Source organism: Hydra vulgaris, chromosome 07 (assembly GCF_038396675.1).
Source record: "Hydra vulgaris chromosome 07, alternate assembly HydraT2T_AEP".
In the NCBI taxonomy this organism is placed as follows: Eukaryota; Metazoa; Cnidaria; class Hydrozoa; order Anthoathecata; family Hydridae; genus Hydra; species Hydra vulgaris.
The window spans coordinates 23,763,434-23,783,491 of NC_088926.1; the positions used below are offsets into that span (position 1 = coordinate 23,763,434).

The 20,058-nt window shown below is 26.1% G+C and overlaps 1 protein-coding gene across 20 annotated transcripts in view; it reads right to left on the reverse strand.

Annotated features, from left to right (window-relative positions):
• Positions 1 to 4,415: 4,415 nt before the first annotated feature.
• Positions 4,416 to 20,058, reverse strand: part of LOC100208413 (microtubule-associated serine/threonine-protein kinase 3) — a 95,426-nt gene continuing 79,783 nt past the window's right edge. For all 20 annotated transcript variants that reach the window (XM_065801395.1, XM_065801403.1, XM_065801404.1 and 17 more), the window contains 9 exons: positions 13,876 to 13,980; positions 13,138 to 13,248; positions 10,805 to 11,029; positions 8,880 to 9,050; positions 8,475 to 8,793; positions 7,820 to 8,100; positions 6,353 to 6,597; positions 5,377 to 5,833; positions 4,416 to 5,008 (listed from right to left, as the gene is read on the reverse strand). In XM_065801395.1, the coding sequence (XP_065657467.1) occupies positions 4,629 to 5,008; positions 5,377 to 5,833; positions 6,353 to 6,597; positions 7,820 to 8,100; positions 8,475 to 8,793; positions 8,880 to 9,050; positions 10,805 to 11,029; positions 13,138 to 13,248; positions 13,876 to 13,980 (2,294 nt within the window). In that variant the 3' untranslated portion in view covers positions 4,416 to 4,628. The remainder of the gene's footprint in view (positions 5,009 to 5,376; positions 5,834 to 6,352; positions 6,598 to 7,819; positions 8,101 to 8,474; positions 8,794 to 8,879; positions 9,051 to 10,804; positions 11,030 to 13,137; positions 13,249 to 13,875; positions 13,981 to 20,058) is intronic.

Consider the following 20,058-nt stretch of genomic DNA (forward strand, 5'->3'; position numbering starts at 1 on the left):
GACTTACCATTGCGCATGTAAATTACATTTGCAAGTAAAAGTAAACAGTATTTTAATGCAAATTAGTTTTACTTGTAAAAATAAATTACTTTTTTAAATAAGAGTTACACATTTAAAAAATAAACTTAAGTAATTAAGTTTTAGATGTTAGGGGAGAGTGACCTAAAACGGCGCCCTTTTTAAAAAAATGATAGAATCAACTAGCTGTAACCAACCAAAAATTACAAAGTTTTTTTAGTAATTTAGTTTCTGAATAAACCTGATCATTAATAAAAAACTGGCTATAACTGATTTGTAGATGAAACATATTCTTCTCTTCATTATTCACATTTAAAATTGACATTTTGAGTAAAGAAAAATTGACAATAACTTCAATTAGGTCAAACTATAGTCAAACTAAAAAAAACTTTAGCTAGTAGTATTTTCAAATATTCTTTTTGCCATAATTAACAATATATAATTTTATTCCCCCCCCCCCCTCACCTGTTTTTATGATTGATTATGATAGAATACATTATACTGATTCAGTATCAAATAAAAACATAGGTCTGAAAACTCGAGAAAAATACTCTGATTTGATGTTAAAGTATGAAAAACCACATTAAAAACGCTAATACTCGCCATATTTTTCATACTCGGTTATGATTAAATTCCTTTTCAATAATAATTGTAAAAAAGCCTGATTTCTTTCGACACTTTGAAGCAAAACTGTTTGAAAATGCAAAACGCATTTCTGATTGATCTCTGACTCTGACCCTAAACCCTGACCCAAACCATGGACGTTTAATTGCGCCAATCCCTATTTGTCAGTCGATGTATGTACATCTTAAAATGTGAATTAAGGTTAAGTAGATGGTGTAAAGGCCAAGTGGACTAACCCTTCAATTTTCGGCTTTTATTATTATTTTGTTTCTGCATTAATAAGACTATTTATAACCAAATGGAATAACCCATCAAAAACATAGATTTTTGTTATAAAAATTTTATTTTATTGTTTTTTTTTTTAATTTAATATAGTTTATATATCATTAAAAAACTGTCTCCTGAACAATTTTGAAAATTGAGGTTAGTTCACTTTGCATTAACACCATCCAAATATTTTTTTAAATTTTACGACAATAATTAAACCGTGTTGCGTAGTTGAAAAAATAATTAAAAAAAAGTGTTTAAACGTTTTTAAAAAAGATTGTGGAATATTAGGGTTTTTAGTGTAATTTTTTAATCTTTAACATCAAATTAAAAAAAAAAGTACTTTCAGGTTTTCAGACCTATGTTTTTATATGATTCTGAATAAGTATAATGTATTCTATCATCATCAATTATAAAAACAAGGGAGGGGAGAGAAAGGTGAGTAGCGCTAAAAATTGAATTACCTTTCCCGGTGGGAAATCGGCTAGCAAATAACTAGCTATATAATCGTAACAATAAAGCCAGCAATTTGGTCACGAGGATCGCTAGCTTTTTTAAGTTAGCGAAAAGCTATCGATATTTGTAAAGATACAGACATTTTCTTGAAACCAAATCAACGATTTGGCTTCGAGAACAGCTAGCATAATAAGCAAATTAACGGCTATTGTAGCTAGCGTCATATTGTAATAAAATCGCTGTCTAAAAAATTTCGATATGTAGCTATCAACCAGCTATAGATTTGTAGATATTTTGTAGTTAGCTACAAAGCTGCGATATGTAACTAGCGACACATTGCTACAAAATCGCAATGTTTAAAGTTCAATTATTTTCATAATTATAATAGACTTAACACTAAAAACCGAATTTTTAAAGATATTAAAGACATTAGGAAAAAATATGGTTCCTGTGATGTAATTTACGCTTAAAAGTAATTCGCGTTTTTACATCAAAATAATTAAAAGATCCATCCCTAGTATAGAATATGTATCATACTAGTTTAGTGCACAACTTAGTTATACAAATTTTCATAAAAGTTCATTTTTTTAATGTTTATTTAACATTTAATGAGGAGTTTCTCTATTTCCAACCTAAACGCCAACGTTTATGTGTTGGAGAAGGTTTTAAACTCGGAGCCCCTATAACTACCGTGCTACGGCTGCTAAAATGGCTGCATTATTATGTAAAACACAATACACAAATACATAAAAATGCATGTATTTATCCCAAATCACGCTAGTATAAAAAGCTATAGCTATATAAACTGCTCACCTTAACGCCAGGTTTACCCAGATGATACAACTCATCTTCAATTACAAAGAACTTTGTTTTTCTTCAAAAGTTTGATTTATCACCTTTACTAATAGCTGTCTTTGGATATATACAATTTTTTTTAAAATAATAAACGCCGTCAAATTCAGTATGCATCGTTAACTTTTTACCAATATATTTGCGACTGAATTAAAAGGTTCGCTTTTTTATTGCTTTTCAAGAAACCGCAGTAATTAAAACTTTTAAAAGTATTGACAAAATACAACGCGGTTTGGTTGCAAAAATTCGTTTTGCCGCAAAATATTTTATGAGAGTAAAAATCTAATAATGGAAGTAAAAATTTAATATGAGATTTTTATTGGAGAGTAAAAATTTGATAAACGATTTTAACTGAAAAATAAAAATTTAATGTGAGATTTTTACTGGGGTGTAAAAAAAACGCAGGAGTTATAGTCTCATACTACAATAAAAAAATATTTACAGGCATCGAGTTTACACTTTAGTTTGCGTAATTTGAATTTTTGACCTCGAGTGTAAATATAGTTGTTTATTAAAACTTGATATATTTAGACAAACTTGATTTAACTTTTAAAATTTTTTTTCTGGATAACTTTTATTCCAACTTTTTAAATGTGCTGGGTACCTGGACTCGGACCCGGTATTTTTTTCCGGGTACCCGTGCTCAGCATAAACCGGTTCCAGCATATTTCTACTCTTCAATCATGTAAAATGGCTATGGATGTTATGAGTGGCTATGATTCGGACTTGAACCTTGCGGAAGGTGCATTGGAGTTTTTGTAAGAGGAACTGTGAATGAAAGAAAGTTTTATTTGTGGTCGTTTGATTGAAGAAATTAAAATAGAGATTCTTAAAAAATGTTCTCCCATCTTTCTCCCATCAACTGATGATTTAAAATACAAAACCTTTTTTCTGTTTATTCCAAAAAGTAGAACCACCATAAAAACTTTCAAAAATATTTAGGTTATAAAATGACCCTAATATTTGAATCGAGTTATCTCTAAAAGTAAATATCTATTTGGTACTATTGTACCAAAATTATGTTTTAGAGATTTTTATTTTTAGAGATAACTCGATTCAAAATTAGGGTCATTTTATAATCTAAATATTTTTGAAAGTACTTAGTGTTTTTTTAATTTAAAAACAAAATCAATTAAAGCATTATATTAAACCAATTAAAGAATTAATAATGTATATGATTTGATTATATATCATAAGCGTTGACAGGACAAAAAATATGTCTCCCACCAAAAAGTTAACTTTTAAGAAAATTTTTTTTTTCTCTTTTAGCAATCGCCAATATTCCTATCAATTTTCAAGACGGAAATTTAATTTTTAAAATAAGTTTATTTTTTTGTAAAACCTTTTATGCATTACCATTAAATAAAATATTTTTTAAAAAGTGCTGTCACAGATATATTATGCCAAAGGTGGGTCATTAAAATTCCAAGAACTATAACTTTTTTAATTTATTAATTTCTTAGTTTTGAATAATAACGGTTTTGTTTATTGTTACTTTTTGTAAAAAAACGGACGTGATGGAGACGTTGATGCGATTCTTAAAAACGTTATAAGTCATTCAAAAAAAAAAAATCATAAATTTTGCGGTTTAAAAGTTGCTAAAGTTTTCAACTAATAATAATATGACGATAAGTTTTTTCAACTTTAATATTTAGCTTTAACTTATAGTATTTATTTTGTCTTTATTTTAAATTCAAAAAAAATGTTGAACTGCCTATCCAAGATCCTAATGATTTGATTGCTGAAGAATTCAACAGCTACTTTACGACTGGATTCAAATCAGATTGATCAAGTTATGCAAATTAGAACATGCATTGAAACTAATCAAGACAACATCGATTCGATGTGAGAAAATTTTTTTTACATTTTGTAAAAGAGGTACAAAACGACAGTTATCTTTTAGTATCGTGTTAAATCGAAATTCCGAGATGATACGAGAAATTTACTAATAAATTTTGAAAAACGGTTGCTTAATTTTTTCTTTTTTGATGACTACCGTAATATTTTATTTGAATATAGAATTTCCTTACAATTTAACTGTTTTAACATAAAATATACCAGTATATTTACATCACTACATATTAGACCATGTTTAGTTTAAATAAAGATATAATCTGAGCGTTACGTTAGATTTTGGAAAGTTCAGTTCAAAGTGAGAATTCGGACAATATAAATATATTTAAAAAAAATAAAAAAAATAAAATTGAAATTCAAATATATTCACACAAAAAAAATATTCTATATATTTACAAGAGTTAAATATAAATACAAATTAATATTAGTTTTCGAAGATTTGCACTTAAAAAAAATTTTTATTTTCAAATTTTATTAAAAAATTGTATCATTAAAATGCAACTTAATGTAACGAAATTATCGAAAATCAACTTGGTCATCCATCGTTAACCCCTCGGTCAATCTTTGAGTAAATAACCTTTTCTAACTTTTGATTCTTTCATTGATTGAGTGCGAGTAACTCGACGATCATCGTTGTCTACGTTTAAGTATGCTTGATTCAAAGCATCCTCAAGTTTTGTCGGAGCAAGAGAATCAGGAGATCGTGCTCGCCGCAGCACTGGCGAACTTAATCTAAGTGTAATTTTATTATGACCTGAGAAAGAATTTGTTGGAGAAATGAGAGTATGACTTGACATAGTTGTCAGAGGCGATGGACTGCGACCTGAAGATTGAGGTGCACGAGCCAGTGGTGAAACAGGTATACCAGATACAGAACGACGACGAGGAGAATGCATTACGGACCGAGCAAGTTTAGGAAATACACAATGGAGAAAAGCTAAAAAAAAGCGATCATTACTGTAAGGCAGAAAAACAACAACCATTTTAAATCCAGATACTAAATGTCACAAAGAAAGAGCGTCTTAAATGCACGTTACTAAGTAATGTTATAGAGAAAAAGCGTAAAAGTTATAAAGCATAATAAATTAGAAAAAAAAATTATAATAATAATATTATACTTAATTATAATCTTACAATTTTAGATAATATTTAATAACACATTTTAATATTGACGGAATATTTAGGCTTAAACAATATATTTAAAATTTTTTTAATGAAAAAATAAAAGGGAGACAATACTATTAATTATTAAGTAAATGACAACTTAATAGTTTGTTAAAAAATAGACATCTTAAAATTCATTACCTGGTCTGGAAGTCATTGAATTAGGAGATATACTTGAAGGCGTAGAGCTTGACGCTGAGTCGTTTTCTGATGTTTGGGCATTAACTCTAAATGAACCTTTTTTGTTAACTCGTTTTATAGAAGAGGTTTTACGAACAGGGTTTCGTCGAATACGTCGAAACAAAGGCGACCTTTTACTTGTTAAACGGTTAGTTTCATCTGTAAGATTTATGCGACTTCTCGATTGCGATCTAGGTCGCGTTATTACTCTATTACCGATAGATTTTCTTTTTCTTCCTGTGCGTATAGAAGTTTTGTCAAGTTCAGTAACACTTAAGCTAATAGTTTCACCGCCCTGAAGGATCAATCTGACAACTTCAACATGTTGCAACCCTTGAATGGATTCATTGTTAATATGTGTGACAAGATCATTGACTCTTAAACCTGCCTCGTATGCAGGACTGCCTTCTTCAACACTCTACAAAATTTAATAGATATCAATCATAAAATCTCACAAGAACTGTAACGCATATATGATTCACAACGTTGGAAATAATCAAATTGATAAGCAGTTTTAACTCATTAGATTTTTAGCTTCAACTTAGCTGCGCAAATATTTCAAAATGCAACATAAAATGTATACAAGTCAGAAGCAAACACGGATCCATCGGGGAGACGATGGGGACGATCGCCCTTAGACATTTTGGAAAGAATTTTTTTTGGATATTTATATATTTAACAGATCATGTTGTTTGAAAACGGAAGTAAATTATGGAGGTTGTTTAAAAGCGATAAGAAATTTTAATAAAAGCTTAATATCGCCCCGCCCCCTTACTAGATGGCGTGGATCCGCCCCTGATCAAAAGGCAACATAAAACCAAGAACAAAAATCATAAAATAGCTTCAAAGTTATAATGACTATTGTATGTTAAAAATTTTTATTGACCGTTGTATGTTAAAAAAAATACTTGAAAATGGTTGTAAAATATATTTTTACCTCTACTAAATGATGCATAGTATAGTTAGATGTGTTACCGATGTATACTCTTATAGCTTTAAGTGAAAAACCAAGAGCAAGGTTGCCTCGCTCAATTACAATTGATGGTCGAATAGAAGTAGGACTAACAATATTAAGTGATTCTGTTGGATTTTCTGGAGGTGGTGAACAAGCTTCAGATCTAAGTTTTTGAAAACTACCACGAGCGTTTCTTCTACGTGTTCTTTTCTTAATTAACTCTCTTTCTAAAAAAAAAGTAGAAACTGCTTAAAGATAAATTTGAAATTATATTCTTGTTAAGAACTTAGATTATTTATTTTTTGGCTTCTTAATAATAGAATTCTTATTTTAAAATACAAACTTACTAATAAAAGGAAAGAAAAAAAAAAAAACAGAAGGAAGGAGATGAAAAAGAAGCAAGTGAACAAAAATACATTTCAAAGTCTATAATTCGTGAAAAAATTAAAATTATCTGCAAACATTTCAAGGCATTGGTAAACATGGTTATACTTTGACTTAAAAACAAAAATTACCACATAATATAACCAATCAACAAAAACTTATTTTATTAAATGATGAGTAAACATTGTTTATTACTGTAATAAAAACAATAAAAACAACCAATATGAGTCCTGGATAGAGTTTACAATAAATTTAAAGTATAAAAAATAAAAATATTATTTGTTTACTTCTATTACTAGCATATTTTTGCACACTTAAATTTTACTTTCAGAAAATAACAGAAAGATTTTTATTTCAAATGTGTTTTAAGTGATTTTTGCACAGTAAAATAGTTTTTAGAATTACAAACCTTAATTCCATTAAAACATTTAAAAAGTAATAAAAAAGTTCAGTTTTTATTTTTTTCTATTTTGTAATGATCAACAAAAATACATTTAAATATATATATATATATATATATATATATATATATATATATATATATATACATATATATATGTATATATATATATATATATATATATATATATATATATATATATATATATATATATATACATATATATATATATATATATATATATATTTATATATATATATATATACATATATATATATATATATATACATATATATATATATATATATATATATATATATATATATATATATATATATATATATATATATATATATATATATATATATATATATATATATATAAAGCATGCGCTCTAACCACTGCACCATGACTGCTATAAAAAGTTGAGAGATAAAAACCTAGATTTTTTTATTTGTATGATTAAAAGAATAACAACAGTATTAAAATAATTTTTCATAATAATGTTTTGTATTTTGTTCTATCATTTAAAAAAACTGTAAACACCTTAACCACTAAGTTTTTATAGTTACATCTTTTTGACTTTTTTTTTAAGCCTTACACTAGCACTAAAAACAAATAACTTGTGGGTAAAAAGATTTGCAAATAAAAAAAATATTTCTCACCAGCCAGATCTAATTCAGGAACAGCACGGCTAAAATCAAGCATTGGTGGTGTTGATTTAGTACGATGAAGTTTGTTGTGACATACTAATTTTGAGGATTTACCTAAAGGAGTATTTGGCTCAGATAAAACTGAAGAAGTACCCTGCAATGTCAAATCATCTTCACGAGACGTATCAATTACTAAAGGAGACGGTTGTTTTGGACTAGGAACACGCTGCATTGTAAAAGTTGCAGTTGAAAGAAAGCGCCGTGGTGAAAGATCGCAACTACTGTTACTACCACTTAAAAGAAAAAATTTAGAGCAATGAGAAAATGCAAAACACAAAGTGTTGCTACAAAACACAACAAATTTTTAAAATTTTTAAAAGATTTAAAAAAAACGCTTTGGTATTTAATTTTTTATTTGAACTATAAATTTTATAAAATGTGTATAAAAAATTCTGCAATGTACAATACACATGTGATGTCACGATTCTGTGATGTGCAATACAATACCAACATTGATAAATCTTGATTTATTAAGATTTATCAATGCTATATGAAAATAGTGAAATAAATTTACATTCTTATATAACTGCTTGCATTTAAAAGCAAATAAAAATGATAACAAATACTTCTAAAGGTTTTAAATCTTTAAACACAAAAACAAACATACTCTGTTTCTCTATCAGAATCATCCAATCTTTTTTTTGTATCAAGAGATATTTGTCTCATAAAATTGCCACTACTTGTGCTATCAAGAGAACTGCTTGTCATTGCACCATTATCTGTCATTGCACCACTATCTGTTTCACTTTTATCTTTGTAGGGTGAAGAGACATTTCTTTGAAATTGTAGAAGTTTCATGTTGTGATCATTACCATCTTCTTCATCAGTTATCAAACATGTCTTTTCAGAAATGTTGATTGAACTTTGATGAGCTATTTTGTCAGTCTCTTCTGAGATTTCATCAAAATGTTCTTTTATGCTGTTTACTAGATAAAAAAGACATTAGTTCCGCAAAACTCAAACTCAAAAAATTTTTTTTTTGGTAAATTAAAAAATAAAATAAAAAGTACACCTTCTTTAGTAGATTGTTGCAAATCTCGAACTTCTCTACTCAATTCATTATCAACAGAACTTAGTATTCTAGAAAATCGCGGAGAACACGAGGAAAAGTTGCCAAGCTCAATATCACCTTCATCATTTTCTTCTTCATCACTGATAAAATGATTATAGCGATCTTCTCGTGCTAAAATAATATAAAATTAGCATTAAAAAAGTTTTGCTAATTTGATAATGGAACAATTTATTTATAATAATTATTTTTAAAATATATTCTCATGTATTTTTTTAAATTATATATAATAGTGCAATTTTTTCATGGTATATGCATTCTAGATGGTTGCCAAAGAAAAAAAAATTAAAAAAAGCATAAAAAAGCATAAAATCACAACAAGTAGCCCTCATAACATATAAAAGTAAAAATCACAACAATGAGCCATCATAAAAATCATACCATCACCATACCATCATAAAAATCACAACAAAGAGCCATCATACAATTTAAAAGTAAAAATTTAATAATAAGTACTGATTTTTTATTGCTAGTAAATCAGTTTTTGGAAAGAAAAATCATTCAAATGCATAAATGATGTGGAAAAATCTCACAGTTCATTTTATCAATTCTGATTGATTAAAACATAAATCTAAGAAAAGAAAAAGTAAACTTAGATGTAATTTGAACCCTGCGAACTATAAATTGAAATTTCTAGCTTTAGCAATAACGATACAATGCGATTCTACAATGGTACATCATATGATGCTTAAAAAAAAAAGTTACATCATATATTGATGCTTAAAAAGTAATTTACATGATATATGATGGTGATAAAAAAAAAAAAAGGTAAATCATATGATGATCGTTAAAAAAACAAGTTACATCATATGATGATGCCTAAAAAAAATAAAAGTTACATAAGATGATAAAAAAAAATGGTACATCACGATGATGCTTAAAAATAAAAGGTACATCACGATGATGCTTAAAAAAAAAGATACATCACGATGATGCTTAAAAAAAAAAGGTACATCATATGATGATGATGAAAACAAATTGAAAACTACCAATAAGTTTAACAAGAAAGAAAAAAACAACAGAAAAATCAACAGGTGTTTTATAACTATATATGTTTTATATTTCCTCAATGAGACTGTAGCTAGTTTGAATGATTAATAAGATGGTTGTGGAAATTTTGATAGTTAACAACTTTTAGGTTTCACTGTATAAATATGTTTAGCTTTAGTTACATTTAATTAAATATGCAAAATGCTTTTTATTTTTCTCCATTGGCCGCTAGGATTATTAAAAACTGGCAATTCATCATTGTCTTATAAGTTCACGTTGAATTCGTTATAGAAATCTTAAACTCGGAGAAAAGAAATATTCCTACAAACTTGCAAACCTCTGCATCATCAAAATGCTTCTATAGTAACATCAAAATGCTTCTATAGTAACATCAAACAAATTACTCAACTTGTTTATCTAAAAATGGCCATTATTAAACAACAAAGATTTCCTTGCATGACTAACCAACATCTTGTGTTCTACACTTTTAGTCTGATGCTGTTCCATAAAACATTTGAATACATTTGCCTAAGCTCTGATCTATTTTTGATGTCGTTTAGTTGTTTAAGTTTCATTTTTTAGAGATTTTTTTTTTCTTGATGCAAAAGACATAGCTGATAATTGCCATCAGTCATGAAACTTTAAGTTCTAACAAGAAACAGTATTATTTTATTCAACGTTATTAAATATTCAAAATATTACATATATAAATATATATATATATATATATATATATATATATATATATATATATATATACATATACATATGCACACACACACATATATACACACAAACACACAGACATATATACACACATATCTAAAATTAATATAATAATAATATTATATTAGCAATTAGCACAAAAAGATATATACTATCAAAATAACTTGTGTCTTCTTCATCTCCTAATACAGGTACAAACTCTGCTTTCACACGCAACAAATGATTCCAGTTCATATTTATAAAAAATTTATGTTCTTTTACTTCAAATGCTCCTCCTGTCCCAAGCCTGTCCATTGGATTATTTACTAAAAGCGCTTTTATTAGTTCGACAGCTTCAATGGGTAAAGCTTCTTCTCCTTCTGGCCATTCAATTTCACCTATTAAAAAGATATAATACAATTAGCTTTAAACTCATTTTGAAATTACTTATATGGTCCTTATATAATTTTTTTTTTAAGCGATATAACATTTTTGAGATTTTTTGAAAAAATTGTCATTTTTGAGTAAAAATATTGAGCTTGATTAAATTATAAATAAAACAATGTCTACAGATAAAGTTGAAACAATGAGGAAAAAAATGTCAAAAGTAAATTCAGAACAAAAAATCACAAATGAAAATTTCTAAAAAAAATGTGTACAAAAGTACATTACAAATGTACTTTTGTACGTTTGTAATGTACTTTTGTAATGTATGTTTTATGTAAAGTTTTTATATTACTTTATGTACTTTATAAACATAATTAATTCATATAAATGTTTCATAATTTTTAACAATACTATTAATCAATTAACAATAGTTTCAAAAGTATTCAACAGTATATTTAACAGACTAAGATAATTTAAGTTTTTAAAACAATTAAAACAAGGTTTATAAAAACAATAAAAGCGAGGCTTATAAAAACAAGGTTTCTAAATAGCATCATAGTGAAAAAAAATATATATATTAATTAAAAAATAGTATTAGGATCAAATTTTTTCTACTCATAACTTTCTCATAAAATGGTGAAACTCATTTCTTCTAATAAGTCTTTTTCCAGAACAAAAAGATTTTCTGAAAGTGTATAATTAAATGAAACTTTAAATATTTAAATTTATTTGTCTTGGCTCATATGCTCCTATATGATAACTATATTATTTTACTGTTTTCTTTTATCTTGAATACTCATTTGATTAATGCCACATTCTTTTATCTCATATAAAAAATTATTCATAGATTAAACAAAAATAAAAACAAAGAAAAGAAAAAAAGTAAAAAAATAATGTATTTAAAAACAAAAATACAAAAACTTAACAACAATTAAAAAAAAAAAATTAAATATAAATTTATCTATTTTTAGCATTTCATCGCATTGGTTTGACAAGGTTCTAACTTTTTTTTTATATTAGGAGAATAGAAAGTAAATCATTTTTTCTTTTTTTTTTATTGTCTAAATAAAAATATTTATATAATAGTTTTTATTTATTTATGTATTTTCATATATCAACCAAAAAAAGAGTACATAAACAAATAAAAATAAACAAATAATATAAATAATTTTAATTGAACATTAAAAAAAAGTTTAAAGATTTTTTCTAAATTCTCCTAATATAAAAAGATTTCAGTTAGAACCTTGTCATACCAACGCGACAACTTGTGTAGATATCTATTCTTGCTTTTTTTTAGTACTTAGAGATTAGAACCAAAATAATTAGTACTAAAATAACTAGAGCAAAAAGTCATTTACCAAAAGTCACTTACTAAAAGTCACTTACCAAAAGTCACTTTCTAAAAGTCACTTACTAAAACTTCGAGCAGTAACTCTTTTTATGAGTTCTTATTTGTTATTGTTTTCAACTAAAAGTTTTCAACGCCGCATTGAGAAGTAAAAAAAGTTTTAAAGTTTAATGTTATCAAAAGCAACTTTTCATGAACAAATATACATCAATTTGTACTTGAATGCTTTAAAAATTTCTTGGCATATATTAGAATTTAAAACAAAAAATCTCAAAAGGTAAAACATCTTTCATTCATGTTTTAAATAGCAAGCTGACAAAGTCCTGAAATAACCAGGTGTTTAGAGAAATAACTGGATATTACTGGATAGTTCTGCAAACCTTAAAACCATAACACTAATTATATACTAACCATAAAAATAACTTGAAGTAAATTGAAAAAAGAAATTGAAAAAATAATATATTTTACTTATAAAGATATAAATTTTATTTGTAAAATTTATGCAAGATAAACTAAATCAAACAATGAATTAAACATACAAGATTAAATTTATTATTACTATTTGAGTTTCTCATAACTTTAAATTTTTATGACAGTCTTTAGACTGCACGCCATTCAACTTGTAAACAGATAAATAAACAGAATATTAAAAAAAACTTTTTTTTTTAAACTTCTGCTATGTTTCATATTTTCAGTGAAAACAATTAATTTTTAAACAAATGTTTTAAAATTTTTTTGTAAATTTAAGTTCTCAATAAAAAATAAACCTACCAACAAGTACTGAGTCAAACACATCCTCAACAGTTTCACCATAAAATGGAGTAATGCCAACTAAAAACTCATACAAGATTACACCCAAAGACCAGTAATCAACTGGTTTGCCTGAAAAAAAAACTTGAAAAATTAGGAAAGTTGAATTTGTCAAAGATCTTTAATAAGGTTCATTAAAATAACAAATTAAATAATATTTGGCCACCAACAAGTTAAAGCAGCTAATACAAATAATTGTTAAAACTAGTTTCGAAAAAAATCTTTAAAAATTCAAGGTTGCACAATTAAGTTTTTATTTTTTATTTTTACGGTATTTATTTTCCAAAGGCCGAAAGATCACTACAGTTGACAGTTGAGGAGGTTACATTTTTTTAAAATTATTGTTACACTTTAAATTTAACACAAGCCTTGACAAACAAAGCTGCTGCACTGAGTAACAATAGGGATCAAACTTGGAGCCTCTAACTAACAAAGCACAGACCATTACACCATTACTACATTATTCCCTTTTCGGCAAAACTGAAAATATTTTACCCCACTACAATTCTAGTAGTACCACACTAAGCTTGTTCCTAAAGATTATTGAAGCTGCTTTGGAGTTATAGAATTGTAACATCAACATAAAGAAAATTACCCTCCTTGACTGTTGTGACCCCCTCAACCTTGAGGAGATAAAGTAAAAGCTAAAAAATAAAACAGTAATTAAACCACTGATATATCAATAAACTAACTACTTACCATATCCCTTTCTTAAAATGACTTCAGGAGCAATATAGTCTGGTGTACCAAACACAGTGAAATCATTAAACTGGTTTGTTGTCTGTTCACAAATGTTTGTTGTCACTGAAAAGGACAGATAAAGGTACATAAATGTTGCTTAAAATATAACGCTCAACCTTAAAAATAAAATGCTTGAGATCTGTTTACTATTAGTAGTACTGTAATCAAATAGTGTTGCATTAGCCTGTATAACCCTGTATGTGCATGTGCACATACAGGGTTATACAGGCTAATGCATATATATATATATATATATATATATATATATATATATATATATAAATTATGTTAGTGTATTCTACATATATATATATATATATATATATATATATATATATATATATATATATATATATATATATATATATATAAATTATGTTAGTGTATTCTACATATATATATATATATATATATATATACATATATATATATATATATATATATATATATATATATATATATATATATATATATATATATAATATATATATATATATATATATAAATTATGTTAGTGTATTCTACATATATATATATATATATATATATATATATATATATATATATATATATATATATATATATATATATATATCACACTTGAAATTAATTCACAAGATAAAAAATTATGGCTTCTCAAAAAAAATAGTTAAATAGCTTCACAGTTTCTTATGTAATAGAAGATAAAGAGTTATTTTGGGTCAGCATAAATCCGAGTGGAGAGGAGTCTTAAGCGGTGTCCCTCAAGGATCAGTTTTGGGGCCTATTCTATTTGTTATATATATTAATGACTTACAGGACACAAATTTCCATTAAAACTATATGCCAATGATAGTAAACTGATTGCTTCAATAAACAACGATTCTGAAAGATCAAAGCTTCAAGATGATATTATACCTATGCAACAATGGGCAGACCTATGGTGTATGTGTTTTAATGAAAAAAAATGTAAAGTTATCCACTTTAGAAAAAAAAAAAAAAAAAATTCGAATATTTCGTGATAAATATGACTAATAATAATGAACATTTAGTATTACAAGAAACCGAAATAGAAAGTGATCTGAGCATTATTATTACAAATAAACTAAAATGGTGCCATCAAGTCATAAAAGCAGCAAATAATGCAAACAAAATTTTGGGAATGGTTAATGGAGCTTTTAGAAATTTGGATATCTGCACCATGAAACTATTATACACATCACTTGTAAGATCACATTTAGACTATGCTATCTCAGTTAGGAATCCTCACCAAAAACAAGATATAGACCATTTGGAAAAAGTTCAAAAAAGAGTGACAAAAATGGTCCCATCTTTAAAAAAAATGAAATATGAAAATAGACTTCAAGTTTTTAACCTGGAACTGTTAGAGAAAAGAAGAACTCACGGAGACCTTATACAAATGTATAGAATAGGATATACAAAGTTAAAAGTAAATTTCAACTGTTATAAAGTAATCTCTTATGTGATTACTTTCCATGTAATTTATACACTTCGGTTTTCAATTTAATAATAATAATAATCAGGGGCTAGTCTAAACCGCTTTTGACAGCATCGAACATATTTGGGCTCCAAAATATATATTAGGGGATACTCTAAACCAATTTTGACAGCATCTACTGTATTTGGGCACCACCCAAATTAAAAATTGAGGACATTTTTTACGGCAAATATTGGTTTTTACACACACAAAAAAAGCTGATATTTGGCTAAAGGGAGGAAGGGGGGAGTGGGAGGAAGGGGTCGGTGGCTGTGGGTTACTGCTGCCCATATATTTTTCCTCAAATAGCCCCTGTATATATATATATATATATATATATATATATATATATATATATATATATATATATATATATATATATATATACATAATATGTAAGATAAATATGCATATAATACATGTACAGGGACGAACCCAGGCATGTTTTGACACTGTTATATGTATATATATATATATATATATATATATATATATATATATATATATATATATATATATATATATATATATATATATATATATACACATATATATAACTGTAGCTAACTTTAATTGTATTTCGATTAAAAATTTTATGTAATTTATTAGAGGGAGGGAAATACTTATTGACCAACTTTAAAAACACTTTTCCTATGTTAATTGAAATAGGGATTTGTTTTAGAATTTGGGGTGGATGATTTGAGTTAATATTAATATACAATAATTCATCGTTTGGTTTTTTGAAAGGCTTATATGAATTTTCAGAGAGGTTAAATGTGACGTCAAGAAAGTTCATAATTTTAAAATTTATGTTTATTTCGATTTGAAAGCCAATATTTGAAAAAAAATTTTATAATATCTTTTCTAATTTTATCTAGCTGTGGACCAGATTTTTTACGTATTAATATTAAACCATAGTCACGATAAAGGCCTAAATCATTTATATTAACTATTTTACTTAACAAATCTAAAATGTATAGTCCAACAAATTTAAAAATCTCTGCTCCATCATAACTGCCCATTATTACATCAAAGCAGTCATGTATATTTTTCTTTTTCTAAGTTTCCTTATTAAAATAAAGTAAGAGTTTTCTACAATGTTTTATTATACGGATTGTTTCTTCAGGAATAACTGTGTGGCTTTTGCAAATTCAATTGTGTGGCAATTTGCAAATTCAAAAATCTAAAATATCTGCAGTTATTGAAGGGTAAAAATCATTAATATCAAATTGAATAAATGTACAGTCATTTTTATTTTCAATTATAGAGAACCAATTTATAACATCAGTGGTATTTTTCCGATGTTCCATATTTAATTTATTTCAAAGAATATTATTAATTTTGTCCAATTTAATTTTGCTTACATGTCCAATCTCACTTTTTAAGGGAACCAATAACCTACAAGGAAGTTTGTTTTGAAAGTTTGGTTTATGGTCTTTTAGTGTTACGAAGGCTTGGGCAGGGGCAGTTGATTTGATTCTGTTATCAAGGTTTATTTTTTTAGCAATACTTTGTGCTTCTAAATTAATTGCATTTTCCAAATTTTTAGGGGCTTTCTCATAAGAACTAGTAATATTGTCATGTAAAATTTTTTCATAGTTTTCTGTTGTGAGTTGGTAAATATTATTTGTTTTATCAGCAAAAACCAAAATATTAGGGTTTGATTTAATTTTTTTATAATCTTACTTTAATTCTGTTTGAAATTCGTTTTTTATAGGGCGAAACTTTATTGTTTTAATTAAATGTAACAGGTCATTTTCAAAAATTTCCAAATCTGGCATAAAAGGTAGGGTATTTTTTGTTTTAAATCCATAATTATCATTATCTTGGTTATTATTAAATACATCATCTGTGTTTGTATATGGTTTTAAGAAAAAATGGGCTTTCCAACGAATTCTTTTAATAAAATGCTCAATTTTTTCAATCAAAGAAATAGTATAACTTTTTTCATCTAGTATATGTATATTTTTCAACGAGTAAGTGAAATTATTAGTTTCCATATTTACACAGAATGTTAAAATACAATTAAGAGTGCTCAACAAATGTTAATAAGGAGCCTAATATATATTTAAACAATTTTAAAATGTATTCTACAAAATAGAGTGCTTAATGTTATATATATATATAAATATATATATATATATATATATATATATATACATACATACATACATACATACATACATACATACATACATACATACATACATACATATATATATAGATGTTTTTTAAAACAATCTGAATATTTTTAACAATGTAAACAATGTTTTTATTTTTATTTTTTTTATTAAAATGTTTTTATTTTTGTTTTTTTTGCTGTTAATCATGCACGGAGTGCTGCTACATCGACTATCTTATAACCTGACTCGCTAAGGAGTGCTGCTATATCAACTGACAAATAGCCTGACTCGCAACGGAGTGCTGCTACATCTACTATCTTTTAGCCTGACTCGCAAGGGAGTGCTGCTACATCGACTGAGGGTTTGGTTGGGGCAGGCAGTCTATCAATTAATAAAAAAAAAATCCGGTCTTGCAGTTTAACTTTTACTTTTTGTCAACAAAATAAAAAGAAGAAAACTTTCAGACAACATATAAGTGTATATATATATATATATATATATATATATATATATATATATATATATATATGTATATATATATATATATATATATATATATATATATATATATATATATATATATATATATATATATTTATATAAAATGAATAAAAACAACTTTTGATGGTTTTTATTCATTTTATATAAATAAATAAATATTGCTCTATTATATAATAATATTGAGCACTCTTAAACGGACAAGAGTATTTGTATTATTATAATTATACCATAATAATACATTATCTATTTTGTGTGTATATATATATATATATATATATATATATATATATAATATATATATATATAAATATATATATATATATATATATATATATATATATATATATATATATATATATATATATATATATATATATATATATATATATATATATATATATAGATCTATAGTTTGTTGGCTTTAGGAAGAGCGGAAGGAAAAATGTGATTCTTACGCCAACACATATGTCACTTTTAATTACTTTTGACTTTCGTCCAACATTTCGGTGTTGGACGAAAGTCAAAACCATTAATTTAATTACAAATTAATCGTTATATAAAAAAACCACAAAAACGCAAATTTAATTGACCAGAATGTTTTTAAAAACATTCTGAATGTTTTTAAAACATTCTGAATGTTTTTAAAAATATAAACAATGTTTTTATTTTTATTTTTTTTAATAAAATGTTTTTATTTTTATTTTTTTTAATAAAAGGTTTTTATTTTTATTTTTTTTACTGTAAATCATGCGCGGAGTGTTGCTACATCGACTATCTTATAGCCTGACTCGCAAGGGAGTGTTGCTACATCGACTATCTTATAGCCTGACTCGCAAGGGAGTGCTGCTACATCGACTGACAAATAGCCTGACTCGCAAGGGAGTGCTGCTACATCGACTGACAAATAGCCTGACCCGCAAGGGAGTGCTGCTACATCGACTGAGGGTTTGGTTGGGGCAGGCAGTCTATCATTATTAAAAAAAAAAAATTCCGGTCTTGCATTTTAATTTTTACTTTTTGTCAACAAAATATGGAAAAAACTTTCGGACAACATCTAAGGGTTCTATATATATATATATATATATATATATATATATATATATATATATATATATATATATATATATATATATATATATATATATATATATATATATATATATATATATATATATATATATATATATATATATATATATATATATAATGTTAGCGCATTCTACAAATAGAGTGCTCTATCTTAAATCTAATTCTTAAAGAACAAAGCAATAATAATTTAGTAAAAACAGCAATCTAATTTTTGTATTCAACAAATTGTTCTACTATCAGTAGGTTCATCAGGAAGCTTCCTGATATATATATTAGGGTGATGACTTTTTAACTTTTATTCTTAAAATTAATTTCCTGTAGCACGAATGGATGAACTTTTGCCTATTAATGACTAAAATGAACATTATTTCAATGAAATATTAAAAAAGGTCATGCACAAACCAAATTGAAATGTAATGTAGGGCATTGTTGTTAGGTGCAATGGACGCCCCTTTTTGTACCAAGTGGTCTTTGCTTCATGCAAATTTTGTTATAAAAATCATGCAAAATATTTATTTTTTACTCTAAACTTATTCGTTTTACAAAAACAAACCCCCTAAAACATTTCAAGGTACTGCCCTGAGAGAATTGTTTGGAAGTTTCAACAATATCGTAGAATGTTATGCGTTCGAGAAGCTTGTGTAGAGTTTTTTTTAACAGTTTTGCAATGTGGTATAAACTGATATATAAGTGAAGTGTTCAAAGCAGATAGTTAAGTTTAAATTACCTTAATTTTGTTTCAACACTATTATTGCCTAATTAAAAGAGACCTTTTATTATTTAGTGAGCTACATTGATATTTGTGCTTTATATAGAAACATATAACTGGGATATAATATTTCATTCGTGTCTTTTGAATTGCTTGTTTTTAAATAAAATGTACGAAAACTTAGTAACAGTTCCTTTAATTTGTTACGTGTTTAATTTTTACATTTAGGCTTTTTCAATTTA